We start from the raw sequence: 18,347 nt of genomic DNA, 5'->3' as shown, positions 1-18,347 counted from the left end.
AACGTATCCAGGTGTTAGAATGGCCAAGTCAAAGTCCAGACCTGAATCCAATCGACAATCTGTGGAAAGAGCTGAAGACTGCAGTTCACAAACACTCTCCATCCAACCTCACTGAGCTCGAGCTGTTTTGCAAGGAAGAATGGGCAAGAATGTCAGTCTCTCGATGTGCAAAACTGATAGAAACATACCCCAAGCGACTTGCAGCAGTTTTTTATTTGTTAAAAAAGTTGAAATTATCCAATAAATTTTGTTCCACTTCACGATTGTGTCCCACTTGTTGTTGATTCTTGACAAAAAATTAAAACTTTATATCTTTATGTTTGAAGCCTGAAATGCGGCGAAAGGTTGCAAGGTTCAAGGGGGCCGAATACTTTTGCAAGGCACTGTATATTGGAGTCAGATTCTGAATTGTGTGTGCGTCATTCATCTAAGCTTTTGTTTGTTGTTTGACTGCACCCCGAGACTCTCAGTATTTGTGTGTCGACTCCATTTTTATTAAAGCCTCTAGAACAGAAAACAAACGTGCAGCGTTGTGGGTACGAGGTCAAGAGCAAATGCCAACACCCACTATGCCTGCATCCGCTACGAGCGTTCACAAATGCTGGACATTCTGTTCTACAGCGACGACCCAACCAATTATCAGGCGTCCAGAACTTTTGGCAGGGATTTTTAAGTTTATTCCACGTCAAGCTGAGAAGGCAAGGTAGAGTGGATTACACTGTATCTTCTTTGTAATCTCAGTAAATGTAGTGATCGTTTCTTTTTTAGTTGGGTTTTTTTTCTTCAGAGAACTCGCGTCATTTGTGAAAATGTTATTTCAGAAGTGAGTGAATCAATAATTTAGTATTCCTTAGCTTCTAACCTACTGTATAATTTGGGTCAGACGGTGGCGCAGTTGGTAGCCAATTCCTGGCTGCAAATGCCCACTGTTGAAGTGTCCTTGGGCAAGTCACTGAACCCTAATATGGTCAAAGCATCTTTGAGCATCTAGACAAGTCATGGTGTTGGTGTTACACTTATATTGTGCTTTTCCACCTTTCAAGGCGCTCAAAGCGCTTTACACTATCTCACCATCCACCTACTGGTGACGCAGCACCAGAAGCAACGTGGGGTTCGGTGTCTTGCTCAAGGACATTTAGACGTGTTCATCAGGGCGGAGAATCAAACCCACAACCTCTGGGTTGGGGGACAATTACTCTACCACTGAGCCACGTCACCCCAATGTATGTCATGTATGTACCCAATGCCTAATTATTAATTTGGAATTGGGAATGCGTCATTGGTCGCCACTTGGTTTTTAGAAAATCTGTCGAAAATGCTAATATTCACTCTTTAAATACAATGTATGTATAAACCTTTTTAATCTTGTAATATCACACCCCCCAAATGTCCCCAAATGACCTGATGTGACCAGGACAAGCCCCCCAAATGTCCTGACCTGGACACGCCCTCCAAAAGTCCCCAAATGACCTGATATGACCAGGACCTGTCCCCCAAAAGTCCCCAAATCAACAGGAAGTGACCTGATATTGTCTCCGGAATGTCCCCAAACCAACCTGGGCAGGGCTAAGATTTGCATCTCCACACAGCAAAGCCCCAGAGTAATTTCTCCAGAAATTGCAGTTTCTAGTATTAAGATTTTATTTGATTAACATTACATGTCACTTCATCCTGTCAAAAAAATACAGTTGTATTCTAGTAACATTACCACTTTGTTGACTGTACAATTATTTCTCGTCAAGGACTTATTTTCTTTTCAGTATAGCCTTTATAACATGTTTTAGATTTTTACAGACAACATTATTACAACCAGGTTAATGGAATAAAACAATCATTATTATTATGAACTTGTCATGCATCTAGCAAAAAAATAGTGCTGTGTTCCATTTGGCTTTATGTTTCCACAAGTCATTTTAGATTGCTTTTGAAGATGTCAGCCCTTTAGTAGTTGAGTGCAAAAGTGTTTGATCATGCTTGCAGGTACATTCTTTGAACCATCCAACAGTTTTTCAGCAGGCAGTTCTACATCTTAGTCATCATCTTTCGATTTCTGCTGCTCGACCACATTTTCCTTCTCAAAACAGTCTTTGAAGAAAGTGAACACAGAGTTTAGCATGTAGCGCTGGCTCTTGGCGGATGCAATATCATGTCCTTCATCGGGGAAAATCTGAGTAATGACAATTTGAGAACATTGCTGTCATCATTATATTGCAAAAAAAAATTCAGACAAGCTTCTAGTGACTGCCTCACTGAGGATACAAAATCCATGTCTCTAGCTCAACCCAAACAGTTGTATCAACTTTATCACTCGTCACTCCTCTATTGTCATGCAATAATTCCTAACCTGGGTTCAATTAAGATTCAGAGTTGTCAGGTCTACAATTTATTGAAACAAGCTTTACAATTGGTACTTTTTGCAAGCACTAAGCCCATTAACCTTGGCAAAAGAAGTTTGGAAGCGTCATCAGAACCGGCCACGTGTGACTATGTGAGATGAGAAGAAGCCGTTACAAATTTGTGCAAAGATGCTTACTCATCTTTAGTGAATTATTATCCGTGCTAATGTGGCTAAAGAAGAATGGTTATTAGTTTTTCTGGAACATTGGCTTTTCACTCTCTCAGGGTCATGATTCAGCAAAGAGATACTTATTTACGATACAGGTTCACTGGCTTTTAACAAGTGAAAGCTTTGATATACAGTGCCTTGCAAAAGTATTCGGCCCCCTTGAACCTTGCAACCTTTCGCCACATTTCAGGCTTCAAACATAAAGATATGAAATGTAATTTTTTTGTCAAGAATCAACAACAAGTGGGACACAATCGTGAAGTGGAACAACATTTATTGGATAATTTAAACTTTTTTAACAAATAAAAAACTGAAAAGTGGGGCGTGCAATATTATCCGGCCCCTTTACTTTCAGTGCAGCAAACTCACTCCAGAAGTTCAGTGAGGATCTCTGAATGATCCAATGTTGTCCTAAATGACCGATGATGATAAATAGAATCTACCTGTGTGTAATCAAGTCTTCGTATAAATGCACCTGCTCTGTGATAGTCTCAGGGTTCTGTTTAAAGTGCAGAGAGCATTATGAAAACCAAGGAACACACCAGGCAGGTCCGAGATACTGTTGTGGAGAAGTTTAAAGCCAGATTTGGATACAAAAAGATTTCCCAAGCTTTAAACATCTCAAGGAGCACTGTGCAAGCCATCATGTTGAAATAGAAGGTGCATCAGACCACTGCAAATCTACCAAGACCCGGCCGTCCTTCCAAACTTTCTTCTCAAACAAGGAGAAAACTGATCAGAGATGCAGCCAAGAGGCCCATAATCACTCTGGATGAACTGCAGAGATCTACAGCTGAGGTGGGAGAGTCTGTCCATAGGACAACAATCAGTCGTACACTGCACAAATCTGGCCTTTATGGAAGAGTGGCAAGAAGAAAACCATTTCTCAAAGATATCCATAAAAAGTCTCGTTTAAAGTTTGCCACAAGCCACCTGGGAGAAACACCAAACATGTGGAAGAAGGTGCTCTGGTCAGATGAAACCAAAATTGAACTTTTTGGCCACAATGCAAAACGATATGTTTGGCGTAAAAGCAACACAGCTCATCACCCTGAACACACCATCCCCACTGTCAAACATGGTGGTGGCAGCATCATGGTTTGGGCCTGCTTTTCTTCAGCAGGGACAGGGAAGATGGTTAAAACTGATGGGAAGATGGATGCAGCCAAATACAGGAACATTCTGGAAGAAAACCTGTTGGTATCTGCACAAGACCTGAGACTGGGACGGAGATTTATCTTCCAACAGGACAATGATCCAAAACATAAAGCCAAATCTACAATGGAATGGTTCAAAAATAAACGTATCCAGGTGTTAGAATGGCCAAGTCAAAGTCCAGACCTAAATCCAGTCGAGAATCTGTGGAAAGAGCTGAAGACTGCTGTTCACAAACACTCTCCATCCAACCTCACTGAGCTCGAGCTGTTTTGCAAGGAAGAATGGGCAAGAATGTCAGTCTCTCGATGTGCAAAACTGATAGAAACATACCCCAAGCGACTTGCAGCTGTAATTGGAGCAAAAGGTGGCGCTACAAAGTATTAACGCAAGGGGGCCGAATAATATTGCACGCCCCACTTTTCAGTTTTTTATTTGTTAAAAAAGTTTAAATTATCCAATAAATTTTTTTCCACTTCACGATTGTGTCCCACTTGTTGTTGATTCTTGACAAAAAATTAAAATTTTATATCTTTATGTTTGAAGCCTGAAATGTGGCGAAAGGTTGCAAGGTTCAAGGGGGCCGGATACTTTTGCAAGGCACTGTAAGTCAAACACAAAACTATTTCTTCCACAATTGCTATCCAAATATTACATTTTGAAAATGTTAGGACGAGTCTGCAAAAAAGGGGAAATAAAAGTAATAATAAACACATTATTTCATTGTTAGATGACAGCGGTAAACTCACCTGGAGTGTGTAGTTAAAATTAGATGAAGATAGGAATTTGATCAATTCAGCAGTGTGCTGGAAATGAACAGTGGCTGGAAAAAAAAAAAAAAAAAAAAAAACTTAATATTGCAGCATATTCGTAGTCAAAATATAATTTTGTTATATTCAAGGAGTTATTTTTATTTTTTATTTAATGAAATTAATTACAGGAGACTTTTTTCTTTCTGAATTTAAGACACTTGGTATTTTTAAACTTCATTTTCAATTCCTTATGGCAATTAAGGGACTGATAGGGGCTAAGATAGCTTCCTGACATCTGCAAAGTAAGGATGTAAACCAATTCCACGACGATACGATATGATCTACATTGGTATGAAAAGGTATCGGAACCTTTTGGAATTTCTCACATTTCTGCAAAAAATCACCATCAAATGTGATCTGATCTTTGCCAAAATCACACAGATGTAAAATCAGTGTCTGCTTTAACCCTTTAACACCTAAGCCTATTTTGGCCGAATTTGCATGCCTTTGATGTTGCCTTTTATATTTCAAAGAAAAAACTGTTCACAATGGCCAAGTTGGGTCCCTTTTTGCAGGATACCTTGAACTTCATGTCCAAACTGTTATTTTCTTCACTGACCAACTTTAATGCACATGTTGGACCCAAAAAGACGAAAATCCCAAAATCTTTTTTCAAAATTTGTAATGTTGAAGTCCCACTGACAGCCAAACATGCTCGACCAACCGTTTTGAAGCTTGATAATATTTATTTAACTTGCTAGGATAAACATTCAATAGAAAAAAATAAGATTGAATAGTTTTATGTTTGACAATTCAACACAAACAGCAGCTATGGTCATAGGCGTTTTTGGCCTTCACACATACTGTGGTCAAAACATGTTAGATACAGTGCAAAATAGTGAGAATTTTTTTTATATATATTATCCAACACAAAAAGGGTTTGGAGGATATCTCTTTGTGAAGTTAGATATTGTACCCATCACCTTATCAAAGGTATATATGTACATGCAATCAAGCTTCTCGAACACACATCTATATAAAAATTGAAAAGATTCATAGTGAAGAAAAAATAACAAACATTGAAAAAAAAGTATTTTCAAAAATATTGACAAGTAGTTCAGTTCAATTAAAAATTTTTTAGGCATGCGACCCAATAAAGTTTTTTTGCGTACTCAATAAAGTTTGTTTTTGAACATGTCACTAAGCTGCGTCACATACAACGTCACACAGCCTACTCATCCGCCGTTTGCGCGCTGCTCGCCGAGACGCCGACTGATCCGAGGAAAACAATGACAAATACAGCTCATCCTATTCCTTGAGTTGATGAAATAATGCATTAGCTTGCGCTAAATTTAGTTTTCGATTCATTCTGCACGTTTCAAAGTCGCTAGCTCAATTCAACCGGCCGTTGCTTGCTACGCGTGTCTCCTTTCCCTTAGTTGGCACCTTGCTCGTCAATTTATTAAAAATGTTCAGATTAGGTTCGTCCTTCTTGACATCACAACGGCCCTTGGGATATGTAGTCTTTTGTGCAGCTTTCCGTTTTGAAAAAAGGACAAGAAATGATGGAAATATGGAGATAGACACATGGTCCATGCAGCGTGTCAATGCATATTTATGAGTGCAATAAAACTATAAAACTCAAATGACATAATCTCCCGTTTTACTTGGTCGATTGACTTCAAATAAAAACTGGTGTGGACATCAACTTCCGTACTTTCAAACGAGAGCAACCAGGGGCACTTGGGTGACGTAATTACAGCGTTACGAGGCTTCAAAGATTATATGCGTAAACGTGTCGCATCCGACACATTCGGTGTTAAAGGGTTAACTAAAACCACCCAAACATTTATAGATTTTTTATATTTTAATGAGGATAGCATGTAAACAATGACAGAAGGGGGGAAATTAAGTGAACCCTCGGCCTAAGGGGACTTAAACAGCAATTAAAACCAATTTTTACCATTTTAATTTAAACAATTTAAGTCAGCTGTGTGCCCAATCACTTATGAGTGATTTAAAGTTGCCTTGCGCACTGTAAAACATACACCTTGTAATAATTGTCTTGATGAGAAGCATTGTCTGATGTGCATCATGGCTCGGTTAAAAGAGCTGTCTGAAGACCTGCGATCAAGGATTGTTGATTTGTATAAAGCTGGGTAAGGATACAAAACCACCTCTAAAAGCGAATGTTCATCAATCGACAGTCAGAGAAGTTGTCTGCAAATGGAGAGAGTTTGGCACTATTGCTTCACTCCCAAGTAGTGGCCGTCCACCAAAGATGACGCCAAGGGTTCAGCGCAGAATACCAGAGAGGTAAAAAAAAGAACCCTAGAGTGTCTGCTAAAGACTTACAGAAAACACTGGCACAGTCCAAAATCTCTGTGCACACATCAACTATATGTAAAACTATGGCCAAGAATGGTGTTCACGGGAGGACTCCACGGAGGAAGCCACTGCAGTATTAAAAAAAAAAAAAAAACATTGTTGCTCGTTTAATCTTCACAAAAAGGTACTTGGACACTCTACAGAAGTTTCGGCAAAATATTTTTTGGACTGATGAAACCAAAGTTGAATTGTTTGGGAGTAACACACAAAGTCATGTGTGGAGGAAAAATCGAACAGCTCACCAACATCAACACCTCATCCCCACCGTGAAGCATGGTGGAGGGAGCATCATGATTTGGGGCTGTTTTGCTGCCTCAGGGCCTGGACAACTTGCAATCATTAATGGAAAAATGAACTCAAGGGTTTATCAGGATTTTTTGCAGGAAAACCTGAGGCCACCTGTCAGTACCTTTTCATACCACTGTAGATAGTTTTTGCTGATATCACAGTCTGCCACGTTCAAGGGTCTTTGATCGATTTAATAATATTATGTATGCTGTACACATTTTCAAATCAGTGACAATTCACCGAAAGCCATGAAAAATACAAAGCAATGTTGCCAGTTTTGACAATTTTGTTTATGAAAGAAATGATAATGACACAATGTTTTGCATTTCTATCAAATTCCATCAGACTATGCTTAACCAATCAATCACCAATGAGGTGAAGCTCTTAATCTCTTGCCTCTCATATCTTTGCTCGAGTTGTTTTGATGAAAAAAAGACATCACACAAGGTTCATGTCCTTCAAGAAAAGTTTAGGGCAAGTGACTATTTAAATTATTATTATATTGTGGCGTCGACAAGGACACCGCCAACTTGGTGATGATAATGCACAGTGCGCCACATTAATTTGTGTGGCCCGCGAAAATAAGTTATGCACATCCACTTTAGGTTTCTCATCTCCCAAAAAATGCAATATTTTTTTGTAGTCCTTAATGAAAGCTTGGGGACGAGAGAAATTCCAAGTTTATTCCTCAGTCATATTTACTACTCTTTGGCTGCTCATTGGATGAACTGGAAGCAATTGAATGATAACCATATTTGAACTAAAAATTAACCATTTCATTGCAAGATCACTAATTCATCATTTTGGACAAAAAAGTAATTGCTATGCTTGAAAAATGAACAATTTTGGACCAAAAAGTTTTGCAAAAAAATGCAGGTTTTTGTGCATTAATTCATCATTGTGTGTCATGTACCAATGTACCAGCATATTGCCAGCATATTGCATCACACTCATGCATCACAAAGCTTTCATCACGAAGACTGTGTACTCTTTAATATGTCACAAAGAACAACTTAGAACAGTAATATAAGGCACGAACACATAGCATTCAGTTTTTGGTCGTACTTTCAGTTACAAGACGGAGGAACCAGTTGCTATCGCAGACACGGGATTTTATTGATGTTGACAAGCAGAGAAAACAATCAGGGCAAGTGGTAATGGATAGTTGGCATGCAAACATATGCTCGGTTGCAAAGGTCTGGGGTTGCAGGGAAAATTGGACTTCGCAAATTGTCAGAAAAGCTCGTACCTGGATTGGGGCGCCATTAAAGCATTCGTCGTTTCCAATCTTTGGCTCCGGGGCATCAATAGCCAAGGCTGGGGAACAGTGGAGTTTGAGAGGCAAACACCAGCCTGTACCAACTTCAAGGCTTTTCCCAATTAAATTGCCGCCTTTATGACCATCCGTCAAGGCAATCGGTCAGTGTCGGAGTATTCCATTGATTTCCAAACTGAGGTGCAGCGACTGGAACACGGAAGCCGTGATTGAAGCGTTCTATCACAGCCTGGCGGACTGCATCAAAGATGAGCTCGTCGCCTATGATCTACCCAGAGATTCGGGTGAGCTCAACTTGGCTTCACTCTCCCTCCCTTCGTAAAACCTTGCTCCAGATTCGCCTCCTGCTGACTGACACCACCCATACCTTGACCACTCTTATCGACTCTGGAGCGGAGGCCAAAATCACGGGTGTGTTTCTGGCCCAGCAGCTCGGCATTCGGTGTCACCAACCTCCCCCATCTGTTCCTGCACAAGCTCTGGATGGACATTTACTCGGCACAGTGACCAACATCTCAGCCCCGGTAACCATGCTTCTGTCCGGAAACCACCACGAGTCCATCCAGTTCCATCTGCTCCGCTCACCAGGTCAGCCTCTCATCCTTGGTTTCCGTGGCTGCACCAGCACAACCCTAACCTCGATTGGGAGACTGGAACGGTACGAGAATGGGGCAGGAGATGCCACAAGACCTGCCTGAAGGAGGCAGTCATACCCACCAACCTTGAACCTGTCAGTCCTGTCCCAAATATCACCAACGTGCCTGCCTGCTACCAAGCAGTCTGTGAGGTCTTTAACGAAAACAAGGCCACTTCGCTGCCCTCTCACCGGCCATAAAACTGCGCCATAGACTTCCTGCCCGGCACGGTGCCACCAAAGAGCACTCTGTACTCCTTATCAGCACCAGAAAGAAGCGCCATGTAGAAGTACATTAATGAATCACTAGCTGCCGTGTTAATCCATCCATCCTTCTCGCCTGCTGGAGCTGGATTCTTCTTTGTACCAAAGATGGATGGCTCTCTTCGCCCATGTATAGTTTACCGCAGACTCAATTACATAACCATTATGAACTGCTACCCCCTGCCACTCATGTCATCTGCTTTTGAACTTCTCCAAAATGCCACTGTGTTCACTAAACTGGATCTGAGGAATGGTTCGAATGAGAGAAGGAGACAAGTGGAAGATGGCTTTCAACACGCCCTCTGGACACTATGAGTACCTAGTCATGCCCGTTGGCCTAACCAACACCCCTGCAGTATTTCAGGCCCTGGTAAATGATAACCTGCGTGACAGGCTCAACATCTTTGTGTTTGTGTATTTAGATGAAATACTGATATTTTCCAAAACCATGTCTTACCATATAAATCACGTCCAGCAGATCCTGCCCCGTCTCCTGGAAAACTCCCTGTTTGTCAAAGCAGAGAAATGTGAATTCCATGCCAGATCGGTATAATTTCTGGGAACAATAGTGGTAGAGGGAAGTCTTCAGATGGACCCTGCAAAAGTGACGGCAATTACATCCTGGCCTGTACCGGAGAACCGCAAAAAAATGCAACGATTCCTGGGCTTTGCCAACTTCTACAGACAATTCATCCGGAATTACAGTACAGTGGCAACTTACCTTACAGCCCTTACCAGCACAAAGGTTCCGTTCAGGTGGGATTCCGCAGCCGACAAGGCCTTCGAGACGCTTAAGGCACGCTTCACTTCTGCCCCAATCCTCCAAATGCCCGACCCAGAGTGACAATTTGTGGTAGAGGTGAATGCGTCCGACGTGGGGGTTGGGGCAGTGCTTTCACAGCGCGCAGCATCGGACGGCAAGTTACATCCGTGCGCCTTCTACTCTCGCTGAATGTCCCCGGCAGAGCAGAATTATGACATTGGGAATCGTGAGCTGCTGGCTGTGAAACTCGCTCTGGAGGAATGGCGACATTGGCTTGAAGGATCAACCGTTCCGTTTCTGGTGTGGACCAGTCCACAAGAATACATATATAATACTTGAATACATAACAACAGCTCGGCGGCTGAACCCGCGGCAGGCCCGGTGGTCACTATTCTTCAAACGTTTCAATTTCACCCTCTCTTACCGCCCTGGTTCCCGGAATGCAAGGCCCGATGCCCTCTCTCGAGTATTCCAGATGGATGAAGCACGAGTCCATTCTCCCAGATCCTGCCTAGTTGCCACGTTGACCTGGGACATTAAGGTGCAGGTCAAAAAAGCTATCCAGGATCAGCCTGGCCCCAGCGCCTGCCCCCACTGATCGCCTCTTTGTTCCTGATAATCTGAGGTCCGTGGTGATCCAGTGGGGCCACAACTCCCACCTGGCTTGTCACCCTGGTGTCACACGCACCACCCACTTGCTCTCACAGCAGTTCTGGTCGCCATTGTTGAGAACAGACGTCCAAGATTCGTGAAAGCCTGCCCCACCTTTAGCCAGACCACAAGCCGTTCCCCAGCCGGCTTGCTCCAACCTCTGCCAGTCCCCAAACAACCCTGGTCCCATATAGCAATGAACTTTGTCACCGGACTCCCTCCTTCTGAAGGAAACACTGTCATCCTCACAGTTGTGGACAGGTTCAGCAAGATGGCCCACTTCATCCCGCTGCCAAGATTGCCCACTGCTAAGAAGACGGCAAAGGTGGTTATGGAGCTGGTGTTCCGAATTCACGGACTACCAAGGGATGTCGTATCTGACCAGGGTCCGCAGTTTGCTTCCTCCTTCTGGAAGGAATTCTGCTGCCTCCTGGGAGCCACAGCGAGCCTCACATCAGTCTATCACCCCCAGTCTAACGGCCAGTCGGAAAGGCTCAACCAAGAGCTTGAGACATCCCTCCGCTGCATGGCTTCACGTAACCCCCATTCTTGGGGGCAACATCTGCTCTGGGTGGAATACACTCACAACTCCCTTCCCAGCTCTGCCACCACCCTGTCTCCCTTTCACAGTCTTCGGCTATCAACCGCCCCTGTTCGCCAGCCAAGAGGGAGACACTTCCTGCCCTTCCGCCCAAGCCTGTGTACGGAGATGTCGCTGAATCTTGTCTCAAGCCCGTACCGCTCTTTTAAAGTCTGTTTCTTGTTATGTCATCAGAGCCAACCGATGACGGACTGAGGCCCCTGCATACTAAGTGGGCCAGAAGGTATGGCTTTCTTCCCGGGACCTGCCACTCCAGGTTGAATCACGTAAACTGGTACCCAGGTTCAATGGTTCGTTTCCCATCGAGAAGATCATCAGCCCATCAGCTATCCCGACTCCAACTACCCAGGCCTATGAAGGTTCACCCTACCTTCCATGTCTCCAAATTAAAGCCAGTCCATGAAAGGCCCCCTTGATTCCTCCACTGGCGAGGAGGAGGTTGAGCCAATTCCCTCAGTGGATGAGGCCATGGACTCTGAGGGGTCGGTGGATTAGTAGCCCTTGGTGGGCTCAATTCTTGGGACTTCTGGAGCCGTCCCTTGAGAGGGGGTTCAGTCATGTACCAATGTACCAGCATATTACCAGCGTATTGCATCGCACTCATGCATCACAAAGCTATCATCACAAAGACTGTGTACTCTTTAATACGTCACGTAGAACAACTGTGAACAGTATATAAGGCACGAACACATGGCATTCAGTGTCAGGTCGTCAGCGTTCCAGCATACAATTGTAACTATCCATTACCACTTGACCTGATTGTTTTCTTTGGCTGTCAACATCAATAAAATCCTGTGTCTGCGATACGCAACTGATTCCTCCGTCTCGTACCTGACAATTTTGAACTAAAAATTAATCACTATGGATGAAAAATTAACCATTTTGGACCAAAAACTATCAATTTTGGACCAAATATGACGCATTTTAGTGCAAAAAGTAACTGTTTGGACCACAAAGCAGAGTTGCTGTAAAAATGAAAGGTTTTACATTGAGCACACTCATTTTTTGTTCAATTACTAATGATAACACCCAAACTACTGAAACACATCATTAACCTTCCTAACACCTTTCAATATTATTTATTAAATACTCATTGTTTGCCATTGATGTCTAAAGATGTTCATAACAATATAATTCTAATGCAGTGCCATTTAATCCAATTTTGACCACAAGGTAACCATTTTTGGACCAAAAACGTCCATTCTGGACAAAATGTTAGTCATTTTCGATTTTTAAAAAAATGGCCAAAGCTTAAAATACTTTGGACCAAGACGGAATTTTTTAATGAAACATTAACCAATTTAGACTAAAATATTTATTTAACAAACATTAACCAACTTGGACCAAAACAACTATTTTGGTCCAAAAATTGGCATTTTTTGACTATTGATTCTTCATTTTAGACCAAAAACTACCCATTTTGGACCAAATATCAACCAAAAACAGCCCTTGAACAATTCTGGACCAAATTGTAATTTAATAATCATAGAACATTTAAATAAATAAATAAATAAATAAATAAATGCAGTGGGGAGAACAAGTATTTGATACACTGTTGATTTTGCTGGTTTTCCCACTTGCAAAGCATGTAGAGGTCTGTAATTTGTATCATAAGTTCTCTTCAACTGTGAGGGACGGAATCTAATGCAAAAAAACAGAAAATCACGTTGTATGATTTTTAAATAATAAATTTGCATTTGATTGCATGAAATAAGTATTTGATACATCACAAAAATCAAAATTAATATTTGGTACAGAAACCTTTGTTTCCTATTACAGATACCAAACGTTTCCTGTAGTCCTTGACAAGGTTTGCACACACTGCAGCAGGGATTTTGGCCCACTCCTCCATGCAGATCTTCTCCAGAGCCTTCAGGTTTCGGGGCTGCTGCCGGGAAACACGGACTTTCAGCTCCCTCCACAGATTTTCTATCGGGTTCAGATCTGGTGACTGGCTAGACCACTCCAGGACCTTAAGATGCTTCTTACGGAGCCACTCTTTAGTTGCCTTGGCTGTGTGCTTTGGGTCGTTGTCATGCTGGAAGACCCAGCCACGACCCATCTTAAGGGCTCTCACTGAAGGAAGGAGGTTGTCAGCCAAGATCTGGCGATACATAGCCCCATCCATCCTCCCCTCAATACGGTGCAGTCGTCCTGTACCCTTGGCAGAGAAGCAGCCCCAAAAAATGATGTTTCTCCTCCATGTTTCACGGTCGGGATGGTGTTCTTGGGGTTGTACTCATCCTTCTTTTTCCTCCAAACACGACGAGCCGAGTTTAGACCCAAAAGTTCAATTTTGGTGTTTATCCGACCACATGACCTTCTCCCATTGCTCCTCTGGATCATCCAGATGGTCAGTGGCAAACTTCAGACATGTCTGGACCTGCACTGGCTTCAGCAGCGGGACCTTGCGTGCGCTGTAGGATTTTAATCCATGACGGCGTAATGTGTTTCCGATAGTTTTCTTCGAGACTGTGGTTCCAGCTCTCTTCAGGTCATTGACCAGGTCCTGCCGTGTAGTTCTGGGCTGATCCCTCACCTTCCTCATGATCAGTGATGCCCCACGAGGTGAGATCTTGCATGGAGCCCCAGAACGAGACAGATTGACCGTCAACTTGAACTTCTTCCATTTTCTAATAATCGCTCCAACAGTTGTTACCTTCTCACCAAGCTGCTTGCTTATTTTCCTGTAGCCCATCCCACCCTTGTGCAGGTCTATTATTTTATCCCTGATGTCCTTACACAGCTCTTTGGTCTTGGCCATTGTGGAGAGGTTGGAGTTTGTTTGTTTGAGCATGTGAACAGGTGTCTTTTATACAGGTAACAAGTTCAAACAGGTGCAGTTACTTCCGGTAATGAGTGGAGAACAGGAGGGGTTCTTAAAAAAGAACTGAGAGCCGAAATATTTTCTATCGGGTTCAGATCTGGTGACTGGTGACTCCAAATATTTACTAGTTGGTAATGTATCAAATACTTATTTCATGCAGTTAAATACAAATTTATTATTAAAAAATTATACAATCTGATTTTCTGGATTTTTGTATTAGATTCCGTCCCTCACAGTTGAAGAGAACTTATGATACAAATTACAGACCTCTACATGGCTTGCAAGTGGGAAAAAGAAAATCGGCAGTGTATCAAATACTTGTTCTCCCCACTGTATGTACATATACACAATATACACACACACACATATATATATATATATATATGCAGTGCCTTGCAAAAGTATTCGGCCCCCTTGAATCTTGCAACCTTTCGCCACATTTCAGGCTTCAAACATAAAGATATGAAATTTAATTTTTTTGTCAAGAATCAACAACATGTGGGACACAATCGTGAAGTGGAACAACATTTATTGGATAATTTAAACGTTTTTAACAAATAAAAAACTGAAAAGTGGGGCGTGCAATATTATTCGGCCCCTTTACTTTCAGTGCAGCAAACTCACTCCAGAAGTTCAGTGAGGATCTCTGAATGATCCAATGTTGTCCTAAATGACCGATGATGATAAATAGAATCCACCTGTGTGTAATCAAGTCTCCGTATAAATGCACCTGCTCTGTGATAGTCTCAGGGTTCTGTTTAAAGTGCAGAGAGCATTATGAAAACCAAGGAACACACCAGGCAGGTCCGAGATACTGTTGTGGAGAAGTTTAAAGCCGGATTTGGATACAAAAAAATTTTCCAAGCTTTAAACATCTCAAGGAGCACTGTGCAAGCCATCATATTGAAATGGAAGGAGCATCAGACCACTGCAAATCTACCAAGACCCGGCCGTCCTTCCAAACTTTCTTCTCAAACAAGGAGAAAACTGATCAGAGATGCAGCCAAGAGGCCCATGATCACTCTGGATGAACTGCAGAGATCTACAGCTGAGGTGGGAGAGTCTGTCCATAGGACAACAATCAGTCGTACACTGCACAAATCTGGCCTTTATGGAAGAGTGGCAAGAAGAAAGCCATTTCTCAAAGATATCCATAAAAAGTCTCGTTTAAAGTTTGCCACAAGCCACCTGGGAGACACACCAAACATGTGGAAGAAGGTGCTCTGGTCAGATGAAACCAAAATTGAACTTTTTGGCCACAATGCAAAACGATATGTTTGGCGTAAAAGCAACACAGCTCATCACCCTGAACACACCATCCCCACTGTCAAACATGGTGGTGGAAGCATCATGGTTTTGGGCCTGCTTTTCTTCAGCAGGGACAGGGAAGATGGTTAAAATTGACGGGAAGATGGATGCAGCCAAATACAGGAACATTCTGGAAGAAAACCTGTTGGTATCTGCACAAGACCTGAGACTGGGACGGAGATGTATCTTCCAACAGGACAATGATCCAAAACATAAAGCCAAATCTACAATGGAATGGTTCAAAAATAAACGTATCCAGGTGTTAGAATGGCCAAGTCAAAGTCCAGACCTGAATCCAATCGAGAATCTGTGGAAAGAGCTGAAGACTGCTGTTCACAAACACTCTCCATCCAACCTCACTGAGCTCGAGCTGTTTTGCAAGGAAGAATGGGCAAGAATGTCAGTCTCTCGATGTGCAAAACTGATAGAAACATACCCCAAGCGACTTGCAGCTGTAATTGGAGCAAAAGGTGGCGCTACAAAGTATTAACGCAAGGGGGCTGAATAATATTGCACGCCCCACTTTTCAGTTTTTTATTTGTTAAAAAAGTTTTAAATTATCCAATAAATTTTGTTCCACTTCACGATTGTGTCCCACTTGTTGTTGATTCTTGACAAAAAATTAAAATTTTATATCTTTATGTTTGAAGCCTGAAATGTGGCGAAAGGTTGCAAGGTTCAAGGGGGCCGATATATATATATATATAAAGTGTATACAGACATTTTTGTCATTTTGGATGATAGTGAGATCAATGTAATCGGTGTGGTATTTAATAAAAGACAAACCCCCCCCCAAAAAAAAGCACAATCAGCAGGAAGATAGTACAATATTGATTTTCAATGGATGCCACGAACTTAATGTAAAAAAAAAAAAAAAAGTTCCCTGAAAGTTTAAAATGACGCCCGCCACATTAAATGCTAATGCTAACGAGAACGCGAATGCTATGATAACGCTCTGAACCACCTAGCCAATCATCACCGCGTTTGCAACGGCGTCACCACCCATTTCCCTCCTCCCCTCTCCCACTTTGCTTCTCAGTTCTCTCCCAAGAAGCTGCGACAAAATCCAACAACTCGCAGTTCATTCAACCAAATTGTAGTAACGCGCCTCTTTACATCGTAAGTAACGGTAACGGCATTGCAAAGATGGGAAACATAATTAATTAGATTATTCACCAGTGAAAAAAAAAAAAACGCTGTTATATTCTAATGCCGTTATCAACAACAATGGTTACACTCCTATCGCAAACATGTTTAAGTCCTTAGTTGTTTTTACCAAATCATACAGGATTTAATGAGTGTGCCAACTTATGATGTCTGTTGTAATACGTACTACGATCTGGGATAATGCTCTGGTCACACGAGAATAATTGCTTCCTTTTTAGCAGAGTTGCTTCTACGCCAAATGTGAAAGCATCACATTTAATGTCTGAACCATATGTCATTTAAAGGGACTGAGAGGAGCCTCATTGAGTGTTGGCTGTGTTCACGCCCACAGCAGTGAAAATCGCCCTTTTTCAATTGAGCAAAGATATGCACATTTGCAAAAATATCAATTGCATTGACTTTTACGCAGGTTTAATTAACACTCTACATCATCTTACGATGTGATAAATGTTGGCAACCATTGGTTGGCCCGGTTATTCTGGAAGGACGAATCTTCCATCTGGAGTCATTGCTCAATTTTGCTCTTTTCCCCCCAAATGGTGCTTTGAGTTTTTGCCCGCTTGGAGCGTTTATAATAGATCAAGTGATGTCACTCGACTTTGTTAACTGTGGATCTATCGAAATCGTATAAGACTCTATAATTATGGGCTCTACAAATAAAATCAATTTGGACATTTTGAATTATTTTCACTTCTGGAAGTGTGGTGTGAACTTTTTCTAGATGACCTCAACAAATTAACAGCAAGAATGCCAAAGGTCTGCAATTGTGTAATTGCAGCAAATGGAGCATTCTTTGCCAAAAGCAAAGTACATAGGAGAATCATTTTTTCCAATAAGGGGAATAGAAGATGAATGAATAAATGAATTTCTGACATTATTAATTGTGTTACTATATTTTGTATTCATTTTGTAAGTGATTCACTAATAGCCAGAGAATTACAGTGCATAATTATCTAATTTTGATTACGGAATAAGGGTTTCAATTGAAAAATAATAGACTGATCAATCCAAGAAAAGAAGGTTTGTCCCAGTTTAAATCAGTCCTTTAGACATAGTAAACCAAGTCTCTCCATGAAGATCTTCAGTGGGAGTTACTGCTTGGTGTATGAATTATTTGTGAACAGCTCAGCTAAGACTCTCGGCTGTCTTACTTCCCTGTTGGATTTTAATTTCTTTCTTGTATCAAGGCACTTCAGGATTTCCCCCCCATTTAGAAAACAATCTAATTTTGCTTAAAGCGCTAATTATAGAAGTAACATTTTAGACTCTAAAGACATGTTTCCCGTTTAACCTGTCCTAGGCTGGGGTCCCTACCGCCAAATCTGTGAGATTTTGTATATGGTTTTTTGGAATACAAATTAAATTCCTATCTCAAAACACAACTGTATTTATAATTATTTCACACAAAGACAATTTTTCATTTTATGGCCATTTTAATTATTTGATATGTTCTAGAACAGGGGTCGGGAACCTTTTTGACCGAGAAAGCCGAAACACCCAACATGTTTTAAAATATGACTCCACGAGAGCTATCGTGAGTGCATTTGAACGCATCATGCGGGAGCAAGAGTGAGGGCACGCTCAGCTTATACGAGCAGTTGCCGAGTTGTGATTGAAATAAATCTTTAGAAAACAACAACGAAAGCCTGACATCATTACTTGGTATGTTAGAATTGTTGCACACTCAGCACTTGGAAAAAACAAATA

The 18,347-nt window shown here is 41.7% G+C and overlaps 1 protein-coding gene across 3 annotated transcripts in view; it reads right to left on the bottom strand.

The window, feature by feature from the left end:
* Positions 1 to 1,626: 1,626 nt before the first annotated feature.
* The window catches only part of LOC130927144 (inactive dipeptidyl peptidase 10-like), a 109,733-nt gene continuing 93,012 nt past the window's right edge, over positions 1,627 to 18,347 (bottom strand). For all 3 annotated transcript variants that reach the window (XM_057852733.1, XM_057852732.1, XM_057852734.1), the window contains 2 exons: positions 4,471 to 4,544; positions 1,627 to 2,167 (listed from right to left, as the gene is read on the bottom strand). In XM_057852733.1, the coding sequence (XP_057708716.1) occupies positions 2,030 to 2,167; positions 4,471 to 4,544 (212 nt within the window). In that variant the 3' untranslated portion in view covers positions 1,627 to 2,029. The remainder of the gene's footprint in view (positions 2,168 to 4,470; positions 4,545 to 18,347) is intronic.

This window comes from Corythoichthys intestinalis, chromosome 12 (assembly GCF_030265065.1).
Source record: "Corythoichthys intestinalis isolate RoL2023-P3 chromosome 12, ASM3026506v1, whole genome shotgun sequence".
Taxonomy (NCBI): domain Eukaryota; kingdom Metazoa; phylum Chordata; class Actinopteri; order Syngnathiformes; family Syngnathidae; genus Corythoichthys; species Corythoichthys intestinalis.
This window is presented reverse-complemented; position numbering and strand designations above follow the sequence as displayed.